The sequence below is a fragment of the Catharus ustulatus genome, chromosome 1 (genome assembly GCF_009819885.2).
Source record: "Catharus ustulatus isolate bCatUst1 chromosome 1, bCatUst1.pri.v2, whole genome shotgun sequence".
NCBI classification, from domain to species: domain Eukaryota; kingdom Metazoa; phylum Chordata; class Aves; order Passeriformes; family Turdidae; genus Catharus; species Catharus ustulatus.
The window spans coordinates 57,269,233-57,287,002 of NC_046221.1; the positions used below are offsets into that span (position 1 = coordinate 57,269,233).

At 35.8% G+C, this 17,770-nt stretch overlaps 1 protein-coding gene across 4 annotated transcripts in view; it reads right to left on the reverse strand.

Annotated features, from left to right (window-relative positions):
- Nucleotides 1-17,770, reverse strand: part of CDK13 (cyclin dependent kinase 13) — a 52,073-nt gene that overhangs the window by 21,828 nt on the left and 12,475 nt on the right. For all 4 annotated transcript variants that reach the window (XM_033051373.2, XM_033051353.2, XM_033051363.2 and 1 more), the window contains exons 3-7: nucleotides 14,941-15,108; nucleotides 14,536-14,675; nucleotides 12,569-12,739; nucleotides 3,989-4,178; nucleotides 2,539-2,595 (exon numbers count right to left, since the gene is read on the reverse strand). In XM_033051373.2, coding sequence (XP_032907264.1) covers nucleotides 2,539-2,595; nucleotides 3,989-4,178; nucleotides 12,569-12,739; nucleotides 14,536-14,675; nucleotides 14,941-15,108 — 726 coding nt within the window. The remainder of the gene's footprint in view (nucleotides 1-2,538; nucleotides 2,596-3,988; nucleotides 4,179-12,568; nucleotides 12,740-14,535; nucleotides 14,676-14,940; nucleotides 15,109-17,770) is intronic.

Genomic DNA, 17,770 nt, shown 5'->3' on the forward strand with positions numbered 1-17,770 from the left:
ACAATCTTCCACTCTCTTTTTTAGTCCTGCAAAGCTGTAACTGAACAAAAGCAAACACAATTGCCTGATGAAGGCTGCAAAAAGTCAGACTGAAGATATAAATAATAATCACACAGCCACCTTGATGCTATGAGAATTCTGTATCTTCATTATTATTCAGAAAGCAATACTGTATATTTATTACATTGCTAGTCATATCAGGAGCAGGACCTGCCTTAGATAAAACCAGTAACTTCCATGCAGCTATTTGCTATTACCACACTGAATATAGGACCTCTACAAGCACTTCACAGGAAAAAAGTGACTTTTCTCTCTTTTAATTATGAGCAAAAAAGATAAAAGTCTTTTTCTGGAACTACACCATTCACCAATTTTGATTCCATAGCCTGGAATGCTTCTAGTATCTTCCTGTATTTCACAACATTTTTAATTCTCCACAGCTCTAACCATAAATTTTGGTCACTGAGAATAATCCTGGTCATCCTTCCACTAAGGTAAAGATTTCTACTAACATAGACACTTTTTTTTTTTTTTTTGTGCACAGGCTGAACTACAGCATCAACAGTTTAGAATGGAAAGCAGAAAAGAGATTTCAATTTTGGTATTATTTCAACCAGGATGCTTTAAAAGTGATTCCAGAATTCTTTCCATTTTTTTCAGTTTTTCACTATTACCAACACTAGGTAACTCCAAACAGAAAGAGTAACATTAAGTATGAACAGCCATGGAATTTTCAGTAGTACAGGTACCATTTCTATAAAATCATTGAGTCCTTCTTTCATTAGTGCACATAACTCCAATTCCTTTTTAAAAGGTAGCTTGTTTTTGGAAACAATCCCATAATTTATCATATTTATCTCTGAAGCAAACATTCCTCTATGAAATGTTTACATGGTAGATCTCTACAGAAATATTACTCATATATATTAGTATACGATGGCTTTTATTTGAACAGTTGCAATCTGTCATATCTCCAATTCAAAACACATTAAATCTACCAAAATAACATTTAAAGGAGCACAACTACAACAAACAATCGGCATGAACTTAAAGTTAAATTTTTATTTCCTCCCATTATGCCCCTACTAAGTTCTGTACCCTTTCAAACAGTATTAAATTCTAAATAACAGTAAACAAACACAACGTACACAAATTAAAACCAGTAGCTATTATACACTTGTTGATATACATTAATTACATCTGTTACTGCAGGTCAGAAGGAAAATGAATGACAAAAGAACTGACAAAATCTACTGAGATTCTAATTATTCTCCCATGTTCAATGGTAATTCTATTGGCTAGCTTAATTAAATCAATCTTGGTTTCATTTATGCATAATGGCATAATAATGTTGCTGTTTCATGTACAGTAAAATGATTACTGGCATTATAAGGACACTGAACCTTTATCCTTAACAAACAGCAATTTTTACAAACGTAATTTAAATTAATTTAAAAACAGACATTAAAAAACCCATGCAAAATGTGATAAACCAGAGAGAAAAAACCCATTAGGTCAGTTTGGTGCACGTTAAAACAAGAAGGTATGATAACACCTTTTTATTATTAAGTACATCCAAGCCAAAAAATAATTAGCTAGCAGATGCTTAAGATTATTTCACTTTGCTATCATACGCAACAGTTTTTGTAACTCTACTTAGGCATATTTTCCAGAAAGAAGAGTTCTGAGACAACAGCTCAGAAACTAATGCTAGCACATTTATCAACAACCTCAGAGCTGTGTAGAAAACAATAAACCCATAAAGCCAACATTATTATTTCCCAAATAAGACATTCAGAAATCAAAGTAAGCTCAGGTATCCAAACATTTCTGTATCCAACCACCTCATGGACATACTCCTGTAGTGAACATTCAGCCTGGCTTTTAAGAAGCCACTTCCACATGACAAATACTACATTACAAAGTAAATACTAAAGTTCTTAACCATAAAAAACTGTGCACCTGTTTCCTGGGGTATGAGCATAATGAAGCCAAGAACAACAGAAGCACAAGTCACAGGGAGTTTCAGAATAACTTTTATTTGAACTTGTATCTGTTTCCAGCAGATTCAACAGCACTGACTGCCTAAAGAATACAATTAACCTCTTGAAATGTAAAGTAAACCTTACGCAAAAGTAATGTCATAGAATAGGAACTGTAGGATACTTTGTGTCAGCAAAAAAAAAAAAAAAAAAATTTTGCTTTCTCTAAATAACATTTTTGGTATACCAACATAAGAAATATACCTCAGATTTACAGGACCAGAAACTTAGGACTGTAATTTAATTTCCAATCAATATATGGCCAGTCTCTACCATTATTTATCCAGAACACCTGGAAAAGTAATACACTCTCACAAAGAGAATTTTGTGGTTTTATGCAGGGTAAGACAACATCTATTTGTTTCACTTTCCTAAGCAATTACTTGTATTACAGTACAGTAACATTTCCTCTAAACAAAAGTGTTCTGTCCCTCATAACAGTTACGCAAAAAGATTAAACTTTTGAATGCTTTTTCACAGTATAATTGTATCTTACCTTTCTTCTGAGTTGTACAACCGAGCAAGCCCAAAATCTGCAAGCTTTATCTGCCCTCTGGTGGAAAAAGCAAAGAATTATTTAGTGGTTAATCCTGTTAAAACTTTCTTCCCCTAAAATCAGGTAACACAGCTTTGTAACCTGGACTGGAGAACACAGTAAAGTAACAAGCTCCTCCTCTATCATACTTTTCTCCACCGTCAGGTTACACCGAGCCTCTGAGTTGCCAAAGTTGCACACAGAAACACTAACCCTGGAGATTAGCAGGTAATAAGATTAGGTGCGTGGGCACAGTGAGTAATGGGGAGAAACATGTACAAGTGTTTAAAAATCTGTATCATAATCTGGCAATGCTGCAGTAGGATACAGAGCTGAAAGCAGTCTAGTGTTAGCTCGCTCTAAGGGAAAAAGAAGGAAGAAATAGAAAACTTAATTAGGAGAAAGCTGGGAGAAAACTAGGCCTATCAAAATAGATCCTTGATCCATTTTGCTCAGTATTTAATCTCCAACAGCAGCACTAAATTTTTAGGGACAACATGCGAACTCACACCCTCCAGGGCTCATCTTCCTCATGACCCACAATCATTGTGTTAAGGATGCTAAAATAGGGATCCCTGTCCATTCCCATTACCAGGCGTTAATGAGCCTATCCTTGGAGGTGTTTCATATTTTTTGAAACTCCTGACACTACCCAGAGAACTTCCTGTGACAACAAATCCCAGAAGCTGACTACTTGCTCTTTTTTTTAACTATACCCTTTTTTGGTGTTATAAACCTTGCTCTTATGTTGCTCCCTGGATTTAGTACTCCAAGTTATCATGCACAACAGTTGGTAATGAAGTCATCCACTATCTTCACACTGGTTTTTTATTTGTTGCTGCTGTTGCATACTGAAAACACCACACTTACTAATATGACTTGTAACTACCATGTATTAAAGTAAAAAGAAACAAATTATTCTCCCTCTTTGATTATAGCAATAACTGCAAGTTAAGGCATGCTTTAACATGCCTGATCAAATACTCTTTAAAACATTATCCTCACTGATGACAATGAGGACCTCAGAAGGGTCATGAACAATTAGCCTAGCCACACTTCAATCCTGAAATGAGATAGCAGAAAGAATATACATCAAACATTTACATCCTACAATTCTGTTTTAATGTATTTGAACTCAGATAATTTTCCCCTGGTACTCTTGACTTAGCAGGATTAAAACTGAGTCTTTTCTTTTAACATAGATGAAGTTTAATACACAACTTCAGGCTCCAGTGTTAAGCAGGAACGTTACTGGGTTAGTATTCTGCAATTGTTTTTAAAGGAACTAGGCAATTTAGAAAATAAGTTTTGCTAATGACTCCAATCATGTGAACTGTGAAAACTGAAGGAATGATTTAAAGATGTTGTTAACATACAATTTTTGTTATGTACTTTTAAGTAACAGCCATACCTATTATTTAGTAGAATATTTGAACATTTGATATCTCTGTGCAAGAAGTTCTTCTTGTGGCAATAGGCCAAGCCCTCCATCAGCTGTCTCATAAAAGATTTAATATGATTTTCATTAAAATGAACCAAACCAGATTCCAGCAGTCCCATCAAGTCATGGTCCATATATTCAAATACCAGGTAAAATGCACCTACAAAAAGAAAGGGAAAGGGTAGAAGAAACACAGACAGAAAAACTGATTTAACAGCAGTCCAAAGCATTGCTGTTGCCTGCTTTTTAAAATCAGAAGCAATTTTCATAAAACTGCTTAGATTTTCTGTACTATTTATAGCTGTATCTCATGTCCAATGAAATATTGTACAGTAAAAAACTAATCAATTGCTGTTCCATATAACCAATTATACTAGTCAAATGTTTGAAAAGAAAAACAATATTACCACACGGTGTTTCAGTCTAGATGAACATGCGCTCTCCCTACAACTCTCAATCTCCACCCATTTTATTTCAAGAAAAATTAACTGTCTTAAAATTACCTATGTAAAGTTTGGAGAGAAATCTAGAAATAAAATATGTACACAAATTATTGGGCATTACTGTTCATCTATTGTGACCCAGTAATTAATCTTTAAAAAATTATTTCTGTATAACTGGATCAGAAATAAGCTTGCCCTTCTCAAACTAAAAATACTTATAAGACAGGATAAAATGAGAAAGTAGAACTAGCCTACTAGTAACAGCACCTCTGCAAAGACAGACTTCATATTTTAAGTTGCCACATGCATACATCAAGCACAAGAGAATCTGGTCTCATCTCACAACAAACTGTATCATTCTACCAATAAAGCCATTAAAGCCAAGGCTCTGATACATATAAGCACTTTTAAAGAGCGAAAGTGTTGAGTGATTCAGAACTAGCAATAACAGATGTCCAAAACAGCCATTCCCAGTACAATATATTTTTAGGACTTCATTCTATACCTTCTTTTCACCCTGGGACACAAAACAGTGCAGCCCCTGCAGAGTGAAGAAAGCAAGACAGACCCACCCAGGATGGGGATTCAAGTGGGCCTGTTTATCTTGCTTTTCCAAAACCTCCTTAAATCTAGCACCACAGATAGCTTATGCCCAACAAGAACTCATTACACATCTTGTTCCTAAAAAAGTTTCAACTCAGAAACTAATGAAAATCTTGGAGCAATTATAAGAAATCAGCTTGACAGAAGCTGTACACATACAGGGCTACATTCTAATGAACTGACTCCTTTTCTTGTTTAGTAGCTGAAAAGGGAAAAAGGAATGCCAGGTCCATCTGCTATTCAGGATGAAGATTACCATACAGTAAGTGTTAAACCTGTTACAACGATCAGCATACATCGGCTAAAGCACATGCCATTGCATAAGACATTTAAGAGTTCATTGTTTTTGACTTAGGTCCCTTTGTCCCTTTGTGTATTATACAAAGGAAGCAAAATACTCATCATAAAATACCTCTGCTGTTGTGTACAGAGGGGCTGAAACAGGGGGTGAATCAAGTAGACACAACACAATCCCATCCATCACTTCACAGGGAGGGAGGGAAGTATTAAGACCTATGAATAATCAAAAGTCTGCCGTGTTATTATTTACCAATCCAGTTCACCAGTTCAGCATGGAAAAGCACAGAGGCTCCTAATCTTGGTCTTTTCGATTAGATAGCTGGCAATCTGCTGTTAGATCTGCTTCAATGATGACTGAAGTATGAACCACGACGTATTTTAAAACCCCTCAGAACAAAATACCTGATATTAATGCTGCAGTATCAAAATAACCTCTTTGTGCCCTTCAGAGGATTTCAGCTCAACAAAACTGAATGAACACCAGTTAATCTTGGTACCTTCTTGCTCTGGAGTACAAGAGAGTTAACTCTGTCATGGCAGCTGGCTACATATGTGCATATGACAAGGGGAAAGATTGACTGTATAATTGTTTAGTGAGAACAGCGGAACAGAGATCTCTTATATATATGCAAAGCAGGATCCATGCCTTGAGCAATTTCCTGCTCTGCCACTAACTCTTAAGATTTTTTCACTTCTATTTATAACCAGCAGTCACAGTTGGTACCCTCACGCAAGAAGGAATGCTGACAACAATAGAGGAGATTAATAAACAAAGCAGAGTGGTACCTGAGAGATGACATCTGATTATTTACATTCTCTGCAACTCTTAGTAAGAAACATACATTAAAACAGGATAAATCCTAAATATTCCTTCCTTATGAGATCAAGAGCAAATGTACATATTCATTACACTTGTGCATTCTTGCCTACTTCCTAACTACACGTTATTAAAATTTGTTTTAAAAAGAAAAACTGGTAATCTTCACTCAGCATGAGAAAATATGAAAATTAGTCTATTAACCTTGGCAATCTTACCATTCAAACCTGATTTTCAGTATTACTCAACCTTTATTTAGAAGGGACTGTAGCTGCACAAAAGTTATCAAGCAAACTGAAGTCAAACTCCTGTTAATTTATTCCTAGACAAACATGGTGACCTTTTCTGACAGAGATCAGTAGTTTCTGTCAACAAAATGGTTATATTATTCTTTCCACCTGATAATTTCAAATCTTAATTGCTTTTCATCACATTGGGGGTTTTGATCCTCCATAAAAGGGAAAACAGCTAGTCATCCAGGAAGAAGGAAACAGTCATGGAAGACATCACAAATGAACTATGCACAGGCAGAAGTGAGCTTACTACAGCTTAGTCTGAGTTCAAGTTCACAGCATACTTTAGTTCTAACAAAACAAAATGCCACACAAATATTCGTTTCTCAAAAAAGGAAAACATAACGGAAGAAATAATAGTTTCTTCTTTAGGGAGGGGAAAACATTTTGTAACTTGGAGGTTACATTTTAAAATTATGTTTTGCTTTATGCTAGCTTTGCCCAGTCCTCATTTTGGGAAGCAGTACCACAAAAACACCTAAAGCCCTCTTACACTAAAGTGCATGCAATTCAAATGAACTAAGAATTACTTATTTGACTTTAAAGTTCCTCATCTTACTGCTGTTGTGTTCAAGACCTGCACTTCCCACCTGGGAGGTGGGAAAAAGCCTACAGCTCATTTCCACACACTACAACAAAGCGCTAACAGAGGGGTTGTCTCCTGGGTGGCCCATTTCCTTCATTGACACCACAAAGCTCATCGACTTTCCTTCACCTACTGAGATTATCAGAAATCTTAATGTCACTACATGTTGACAGAGCAGCAGCTGGAACAGCTGAACAGTAGGAACACTGCTGATTTCTGCATATGGGGTAAGAGAGAGCAGCTGAATCTATTAGGAAGGTACACAATAAATAAAGGAAATTCACATGGATGGAAATAATCCTCATCTTACTCCATTTGACTGCACTTGGAAAAATTCACCTTTCCAAGACTGATGAGGTTCAGCAAGTCAGGTACCAATTTAAAATAATTCAAGGATTAACACATCTCCTCCTCTTGGTCATATGTTTCAGGTCATGGAGCGCTAACAGCAGCAGTTTCTTAACACAAAACGAGCTCAGATATAATGCAATAAAGGTTTGCACACAAGAGAGGTAACTAATGGCACGAATGATCTGTAATACAGTGGATTTCTAAGAGGCAAAAAAATCCTAACAAAACAAACTCTGTATTTTTGAGACACAGGCAAGCTCTGGATTTCTTTGGACTGTCTTCAAATCACACAGATTCAACACAACAGGACACTATTTGTTCCCAAAGATACAAGCACTTCAGACTGGGAGGGGAGGGGAGGGTGGTGATGCAGGGGAGAATGATCCAAAAGCCTCCATAGATGATGGTTTTTAAGCAAGTATTTTACAAATGAAATTCATAGGAAAGGTGTTCAGTGTTTCTCAAAATATTTGATTAGATAGAGATCTGAGGAGCCAGGAGAGGAGAAATGCCTTATTCCATGCAAATTTAAATTGGATTAAAGAATTAAATTAATTACAACAGTATCTTGAAATACAGAAATGTTTTAAAGAAAACCCTGTATCCCTGCTTCATTCAGTGCATAGTACATACAATGCTGAGATGTGAAACAGGTTTTCAACATTTGTTCTGTACTCAGTTTACAAAATGAGACTCCATAATTTTCATGTTCTAATAAGCTCCCTCCAGCTTCTTCTATGCAATACATAGATTCTTACCCTTGATTAAATATTAGATTACATTTACTATCCTATTTTCTTAACATTTGTCTTCCAGTACTCATGATATACTATTCCAAGAGTTTTAAACAGGATTTTATCAACCACAGTTTGAAAACTAAAGAAGAAATTGTCCACCAATTCCTTGAAGTTCCTTATGCTTAAATTCCTTAAAGTTCCTTCAATAGACATTAATCTTTTCTTTTGACTCAGGTTTTATTAATCTATTTTCTAATTTCCAGAAGAACTACATAGCTACTGAATTTATCACCTCAAGACTAAAGAAAACATTGCTGCTATACTATTTTTTTACATTTTCACCCAATACTAAGCTTCTATTTAATGACTGTGTTATTCTCCCCTTTCAAGTTCATCTGCATTTTTCTCCTGCCAGAACTCCGCATATGTAAATAGGAATATTTGCCAAGATCACACAGAAGCCCAGAGAGTAAATACCCTCCTTGTTTCATCACATAATACAGGGAAATAAGAAAAAAAAACCCAAACAACTAAACCAAAACCAAAAACTTAAAACACACAAGCAAAAATCTTTTATTAATAATCAGAGATTTTTCTCATTTTGACACGGAGCAAGTTGAAAAGCCACATAATTAGGTCTGCAGTCATTCCAGACCAAAGCCGAGTACAGCACACACAAATAGGAAGCACCATTCAAGCAGTCACACTATTCCTGATAACTTAGCTCTAGCATGAAAACTGTTTGGGTAAGTTTCTATCAGCTATTTTGGGAGCAGCAAAGCAAGCTGTACAGCACTAGACATTTCTGAAATTCAGATTTCTGCTTTTACTCAACTTCCTAGGAAACACAGACAAAACTAGCTACCGTGTAACATACAGACTCCTTCCAAACCACAAGATTTCCGGGTAAATACTCCTTGACAGCAGTGAGAAAGTAACCTGTCAGTCATATTACAATGTGCTGCAGAGTCAGTGTACTCCTGTACTACAGTACTGTCAATATAAATACTAACTTCATGCCTAAAAAAGTTTGCAGATTTGTACAGCAAATCAATTCAAAATTTAATCTAAAGTAAACTTAGATCTTAAAATTAATCCCAGAAACACACATACGTAAACAGGTAATTCACAGACACACACCAAAAAACCCCTAAGCTGCAATGTTAACCAGATCTTTTATTATTGGTCTCCGTGCCAATGGGGACATCCTCCCTCAGATTAGCAAAAACACCTATCTCAGTCAAAAGGAGGAAGGGATGTCAGGCAGTACACTTACTGTGTTTACATTCACAGCATCAAAAGCTAAGTCAGGCATTTTCCTTTTGTTTAATGAAAAGATCATGTCAATCCCAGCTAGACTGCCGAGCACTTGCAAACATCTCCCAGATGTCAGAGGCAACTGAGAAGTGAAGAACTATCTCAAGTGCCCAAATTAAAAAGGATATACACTAAAGTCATATAAATGATACACTCACAAAGGAAAAAAACCAAAACTGATATCAACCCGAAGTGAGAAAGGCGTTTTCTCAGTAATTCATTTTATAACTCGTAAGGTGACTCAACACACAAAAGAACGAATACAACCTCAGAGTCACAAGTTCGCATCATTGTGTTTGGGTGTTCCCCTGTCTCCTCTGAATGATAGGTAAATGAGAAAAGCCTACACAAGAAACTTTTAAAATGGATACTCCTTGTGGCCACACCCAACACACACTGTTTTACCTGCCAGGATTGCACCTGAGAATCAAGATGTTAGATTACAAATCAGTAAATAGTAAATGCCATTCTCCAATTTTATCATCAAGCACATCTCATGCATAATGAAGACTGCAAAGTGAAAAACTTCTGCTCTTCAGACCCATGTAGCACCCATCTGCTTTGTATATGCCCATTCTACACAAACAATTACGTGCCTAAAGTGCTGACTTCCACTGTTGGAGGAAAATGAACTAACAAAATTTGTAACACACTGCTCCAGTGTATTACACTTCTTTTTCTAATGGTTAGGAGAGAAAGAATAAACCCAAAACTATCTATCAAAGCTGTTCATATCTCTAAATTTATAGTCCAAGCTGGCCGGGATAAAACACAGATATAATTTCTTCCATCTTATTGGAAAATAAGAAGATGTCGAAAAAATTGAGACAGGTTTTAACATGGGGAACCAGTAATATTCTCTCTTCCAGACTTTTGAGTGTCATTTAAAAACACGTAATGCAGCTCAAAATATCAGACAAAGTTGTACAAGCCAAGCTATTGCTGGCTTACAGTACAATGTTACAATCTTTAAAAATATCCTTAAATCAAGTACTGTAAAGTGGGCCCAACATTTACATTATTGTCAGAAAACTGAATGTATGTACTGTATATTAAACTACTGAGATCCAACAAAAAAAGCCCCCCACACTGCCTTAAGTGAAAAAGCAGATGAGTACTATGTCAGGATATGATACACAGCCTTAGAAACAAAATTAACTTCATTTATACTAGCTAGAAGAATATGTAATAGCAAAAATGTTCTCATTCCCTACTGTTCTAAGTGGGATATCAGTAGGGTTTTCCAAGTCATATTTCAAAGCTATGGTAAACATGTAACATACATTAAGCATAAGTATGTTCATCATATAGGTAAAACAATCTGCTTTTACTGTAAGCTCTGTCTGTTGTAACATACCATTACCACTTTTCTAATGATTCCTTGTTAAGTAGGCTACATTTGCAACACTTTACTGTGAAAAGACCAAACTTCTTCCTCCCACTTGCATTCATTCCCGGCATAGACTATAAATTGGCCACAACTCAGCTATAAATCCCTATCTCACAATGAATACTCATTAGAGAAATACAGAATACAGTGCCTGAAAAAAAACCCACAACCTCCATCTTTTCACAGAGAAGTTCTAACAGTAGTCTCATTATCCTGCTAAAGTTTTCAGGAAACCATCAGAACTTGTTTAACTATCAGAAATTAATTCTATTCTATCATCTCCAGAGAAGTCCCTGCCCTAGTAAATTTTCAGAAAATGTACTTGTTTTAATATGCTGTTAAATAAGAATGAGAGATTAAATCAGAAGTAATATCAAAAGCACAAATATATACTTGGACAAAAAAAATCCATTTTAAATTAATGAGACACAGTTTGAAGTACAAAAGAATATTTATTATTCAATTCTAAACATGGCACTAAACAGAAAGAAAGAAAATTCATTAATGAGTCATTATGTATTAAGTCAAAAGTAGGTTAGACCTAATTAAAACTTAGTGCACATACAAAGACTAAACTGGCTGTTGCAGACTGTTAGGATTTTGACTGGGGTCTGACCACTGAACCTGTACAACTCTCGAGAAACTCTTGCTAGATACTTCCTGCTTTTATAGCATGTCAGTGCTATATACGCTTCAAGGTATTATACACTTCAAGGTATTATATGCTCTAAAGATGCAAAGGAAAAAATCCAAACTAATTCCTGCTTCACATTCACCTTCTGAATCATCACATCACCTGGTGTTTCAGCTGGCCATGCAGTATATACAGCATTTTCTACCTGCACTACTGCTGGGCATGCTGTATAGAGACTCAGGGAGGGAGAGCAGTGAAGGTACCACATTCCAAACACTCTCCAAAGCCAAGCTACTTAACAAATTGCCCACAAGACACTAAAAAACTTCCAAAATGATAGGTTTCTAACACTTAGACCTAAAATGAAATGCCTCCAGTGGCAAAATACCACTCCAATATCAGAAGTACCAAGCAACAACACTGCATGATTTTCACTCTGTCTGCTTGAATCTCTAGACTAAGGAGGCTGAAGCAATTCAAAAGACAGACTTAAAACTGAAGAAACCAAGAGTAGAAGTCTGCATGCCTTCTCTAGGGAAAAACACTACCACTTTATAAGTCTTGCTTTTCATTCATTTTATTTACTCTTCTTCTAGCCCACAAAACACACATGCTTAATCATCAAAAAAGTAACTGAAGAACAATTCAAATAAAACCAAGGCCTAAAATGAAAAACATCTCTTCAGTATTCAGCCTACTATATTCTAGACGGTATGAGAAAGTACTAAAAAAATAAAAGGTTAAAAAAAGCTCACAGTTAAGAGCCTCCTATTATTGCTGGCCTCCCTAATCCATGGGTGTCAAAGAGTAAAACATCTGTTCCTCTACACCAAAACCACATTTAAGCAATACATCTTTTATCCCACAAGGTATCTGCAGGAAAATGTTTCTATAAGCAAAATGCATAGCTGAGTTAAATAAACAACTTCTTATAGCATTTGAATCAAAATTAAAATCCCTCATCAAGCATCACAATTTGTAAACCTATTTTTTAATGAAGCATAACTTCAAATCCAGCATAGCAGACTATCACATTAAGAACATGTCCAGAAAGAGCAACCCCAGTTAGCATTACATACCTTTGTCCTTCTTGAAGTCCAAAGCATCTTCCTTATCCGTCACTATTTCCTTCATGTTGATAATGCTTTGATGATTAAGCTGTCGAAGAATCTTAATCTCTCGAATAGCTGTAATTGGAAACCCTTCCTTTTCATTATCCAGGCGCACTTTCTTCAATGCTACCATTTCCCCTAAGAGAAAGTTTTAATAAAACTCATTAAGATTAGCAACTAAACCATGGGATTTAATATTGATTTGTATGTTTGTTTTTATTGATGCTTGCACCAAGCACTATGCTGAACAGAAATCAGCATCATATACAGAAGTGAAATTCTCATTCTACAAATGAGAATTTTCAGCTACCCACTAAGAGCTATCCTTCTTCCTCCTGCACAACTCACATATCCCAATATTCCACACCATATCTACCAGTAAAGAGTGATTATCAGCAGCAGCTTTAGAGACAGAGGCCTGTGACTGCCCTGGATTTAATATGTATCACTACTGGTCAGAATGCATGTGTCTAGCCAGAAATACTGTGCAGTTCAAGATATGAGGAAGATGACTGAAGAGTTCTCAAATTCATAAGTATACTTTCTACAAGTACAAGAGTCACTCCCATTTTTACAGTGAGGAGATTTTCCCTTACTATTTTACTGCAGGGTGGGCAAGATCAAAATGGCAGGAGCATGACCTACTCATGATGGAGGATGTACACAGACCATATATGGTTCAATCATTTTGTTCTTGAAAGTTTATTGCTGTGTCTGAGAAGTTAATTGACAGCCTAGATAATTCTGTTAGTTCTAAAAAGTACTTACCCTACACTAACTTACACGATACACTCACAATAGACCATATTCCAGCATGACACCACATCCACCTGCCCCGAAAGCCCATAGCACAGCTGCTTCTAAGGTATCTCAAAGACCATAATACCACTCTCCACACAGGATTTGAATCCAAAGTTAACAGGTTTGCTTGCTGCATCTGTACGGATACCTTCAATGCAGAAAGTAACAACTTCTGCGGGAGGGGAGGTTAAGAGATGACTGATGCATGAATAACCTAAGTTTGCCAAAAAGGCATTATGGTTATAGCACGATTAAAACACAAATATGCAAAGAAGAGTATCTCGGGAGACCCTAACAATGATTTGCAAAGGTTCTCACGAATAAGGACCGCTTATTCTTCTGGTGATCAGAAAGAAGGAACTGAAGCTGGTATGTGGTCCTATGGGATTCAGCTACTGCTGGAGTAGAAAACGGTCCAGCATACAAAGCATGCACAAATAAACCAGAAGGGCAAGCAATCATGGAAAGAACTACTAACGGAACAGAAAACAATCACACAGCATACAGCATATATAAAGAATTTGGATGACAATATTAAGTATCCTACTGGTGACTGATTGCTAATTTCAGCAATAGCTTACCATGAAATTAAAAAATAAAGTCACTATTGTAAAGTCAGTTATATTGAAAGAATACCCCGTGTGCAACTCTTCAGGGCTGTGTTGCACAGAAGCAGATTCTCTTCCTACTATAAACTAGTGACTACTGCAGTACAAACAACCATGACCAAATTTTATGCATAGCTTCTTTCACAGTTACATCCCTTTACAAACTTCATTACAGTTTGCCAACTTGCCTAGGGTAATATTTAATTTCCCCAGGATATTTAGCCTCTCTTCTTTACTAGTTCAACTGTATACAGAGTATCAAAACTCAAAAAATAAGAATTTTTAATTTAGGACTAATCAGCTGGATTTCAGCCACAGCTTTACAGATAAATGATTTTCCAATGCAGTAAACATTAATTTCTGATTTAGACAAATGCTAGACTTAGAACTGAACACACCAACAACTAAAAAACTTGCAAACATAAAAGGGCAGAATATCACAAATTTTACTCAATATAAAACAAAAACCAAAACCATCCTGTTAATTTAAAATTGCAGGATTACATTTACCTTTATGGAACTTACCCGTATCTTTATCTCTGGCTTTGTAAACTTGCCCATAAGTGCCTTCACCAATAATACCAATGATATCAAATTTATCTACACAGCGCTTTCCCCAGTCTATTTCTTTTTCTTTTGTTTCACCATGTCGTGGTCCACATATTCTAGAAAGCAACAAATAATTTTAAGAATACAGGTAGTATATCTAGGCATTGTCTTAACTTTGAAGACACCCTCCACACTGTTTGAGACATTATTAGTTAACTGTCTTATTACCAACAAGCAGCAATAAACCATGCAGTTTGGGTCAAGCCACAGTAATACTAAAAATGTCAACAAGCAGAACTATTTTGACAAGAAAATATTTAAAAGAAACTATTATTACTTCTACTTGCTTGATAAGCTTTAAAAAAAGTTTAATAAACATACTTTGGTCTTCTCTTGCTATGTAACTGAACTGCTGGTTTCTTTTCTTCAGGACTTTTGGGTACCTCAGCTCCTCCAGGCAACTCAGGTGGAAGTGGCAAGTCTGCAAGCAGATGGCGAAGTTTCTTCTCTGTTTCTTTAACTGACTTCACTGAAAGATTCTCTTTCAAACTATTAAAAAAACAACATCATTTTGCTAATAAGTTGAAGATAGTAAAATATTAACACAAAAGCAAAACTTATTAGAATTATTAAAAAAAATAGATTCTAAACTGTTAATGCATCAACACTTGAAACATTTGAAATCTCTGCTCTTAAAATCTGCAGGACTCAGATAAATGATTCACAAATAGCTCTTCGGAAGATGCATAGTTAACTACCACAATTCTACAGAACTGTGAAATCAGACCTTTTTGGTGAAAGCTGAGGTCAGATGACACAAGAAGCCTTACCAGGCCAGACTTCTGCCACGTAAGCTTCTTTCCAAGCTTATGGCCTCAACTATTAAAAATATTTAGAGCTCAGGTGCTGCCAGACATCAAAAGTTTAGTGGTAAAATCTGTATTTTCACTTCTCATGTAAGAGAGAAGATCTGACTAACCCAGATCTCTCTAAAATTGGTCCCCACAGATAATGAGCTTCCTGCTTACATTGATGCTGCAGGGCATTACAAGGCTGTACACATCACCTCATTTACAAATTCTAATTGCATACATCTGCTGAAACACTCCAGATTCAACAAATTTCTAGTGATCAGCATACCTATCAAGTGGGAAAAAGAATCAGATGCAAAAATGACAATGATTTTCTGACATGGGCTACTGATATCTGACTGATTTTTAAACGACCATAATTAGATAACAGATACTGTCCATCTCTGCCTCAAGAAAAATCCCCAAACACATGTAGAGCATCTTTTAACAATCCCATGATGATTTTAGAAAGACTCTTCCCATACTAATGTAGAATCATAACTGCTGCAGGAATTTTTTTTAAGTACATGGCTCCATTTTACCAGAACTTCTTTTAGTTTAGCTAGCCTTGTTCAGCTACTGCATATTCAGTAATTTTAAAGCCGTGACCATCCCTAAACGTTATATAATTACATAATTGTTTCTCCCCTATACAACTCTCACATAGTATTCATTCTTTTAATTTCCATCACTGTATCAATAAAACTTAAGTCATGCTTTGAGGGGATGTTTTCCAAGTTGGCTGCATTTGCCAAATTGCAGTATTCATCCTTTTCTGCGACTGTTTTTCTACAACTTCTTACCTGCTTAGTTTCATAGACAAAGCAGGAACTTCTCTAAATGGAAAGACACTGCCAATTCCCACAACAGAGAATGCACACATCTTTTCTTACTTTTCTTGCAATGAATAGTCTTTATATATTCAAATAAAGCATTCCAAATAAAAGTTTCCAAACATTCAAATAAAGTTTTGCATATGTCTGTGCTTTTCTGTGAAAACTGAGCAGTTTTATGTCTTTTAACCACTTCCTAAACCGCCACTGCCCTGTTTTAAAGAACCATCATAAAAAAAGCATAGACGGCCACCATCACAAATATAAAGGTTCACATGCTATAAAGAACAAATCACCTGAGTGCAGTGCATGTAACTGTCATGGCAATAAAAAACTCTTATTTTGAAGTTAATATATTAGTATTTCTCTCATAATTTTCCCCCAAAATTTTCAATATGAATGAAAGCATAACATATGAAAGGTTCTGACACTGATTTTAAAAGTGGTACATGAAAAGAGGCAGCCAAGAGCAGCCTTGTTTTCAGGTCTGCTAAATCACACATCACTGACGAGCAGGGCAATTTTCCCTTTTGGCTAACTGGCATTGTGGGGTTGCAACACTGATGCTCCCCTAGGTCACTTATTTGTGGGTTTATGAGATTCTTACTGAAGCAACCAGACAGTTCTGCATAGCATTGAGCTCAAGCTTTCTTTCTTGACACAATTTCCCTATACAGCCCAAGATAAATACCTTTGCCCTCCTCTACCATTAAAAACATTGATCTACATCCTTTGATGACTTAAGCTTTATCATGACTTATAATTTCTGAACCAAGTTTATAACATCTTATAGGCAAAACTAAGCAAAGCATAAAAGACATTCCATTACTTCTCATTAATCTTGCTAATAAAGTTGTTTGCAAGCAGTATGCTTTTTGTTTTGAAAGGTGAATGAGCCCAGTGCTGAAAGAACCACTGCTTAATTGTAGCTTAACTCAGTTTAGCTAACTTAAAACAAGCAATCTATTAAAATCTAATAGCAATAATAATAATCAGAAAGCAATCAGCCGACTTCAATATGAAATCTCATTTCATGTTGTTGCAATTAATACTGCAATGCCAGTCATATTTAGTTAAACTAGATAGACTAGTTTTTAGTTAAAACAGTAAATCTCGCTCACAGTATCAGGATTCTCATTTACCTAGAAAGGATAGGTTTGTCACAAATGTAAATGAAATCATACATTCACTACCGTTATTACATTTGCTAGAGTTCAACGCTGAAGTACAAGAAACAATTTCTTAAATTACTAGCAAACACAAAAGAAACATTTTCACCTCTAGCTAAAAATTTCTGGCTTACTCATGATTTCTTGCATATATGCGAGAGGCATGTAGCACCTTCAATAAAACAGAAAAGGACCAAAACTTCTCTAAAAGTATAATTTTTCCAATACGAATCACAGCAAAGATTCTCTGTTAGGACTGCAAATAGACTTAACATAGTCTAAATTCAGATGACACTTGGAACACAGAAATTAATTTCTTCACTACAGACCGATTTTTACACTTCAAAATTAACACCCA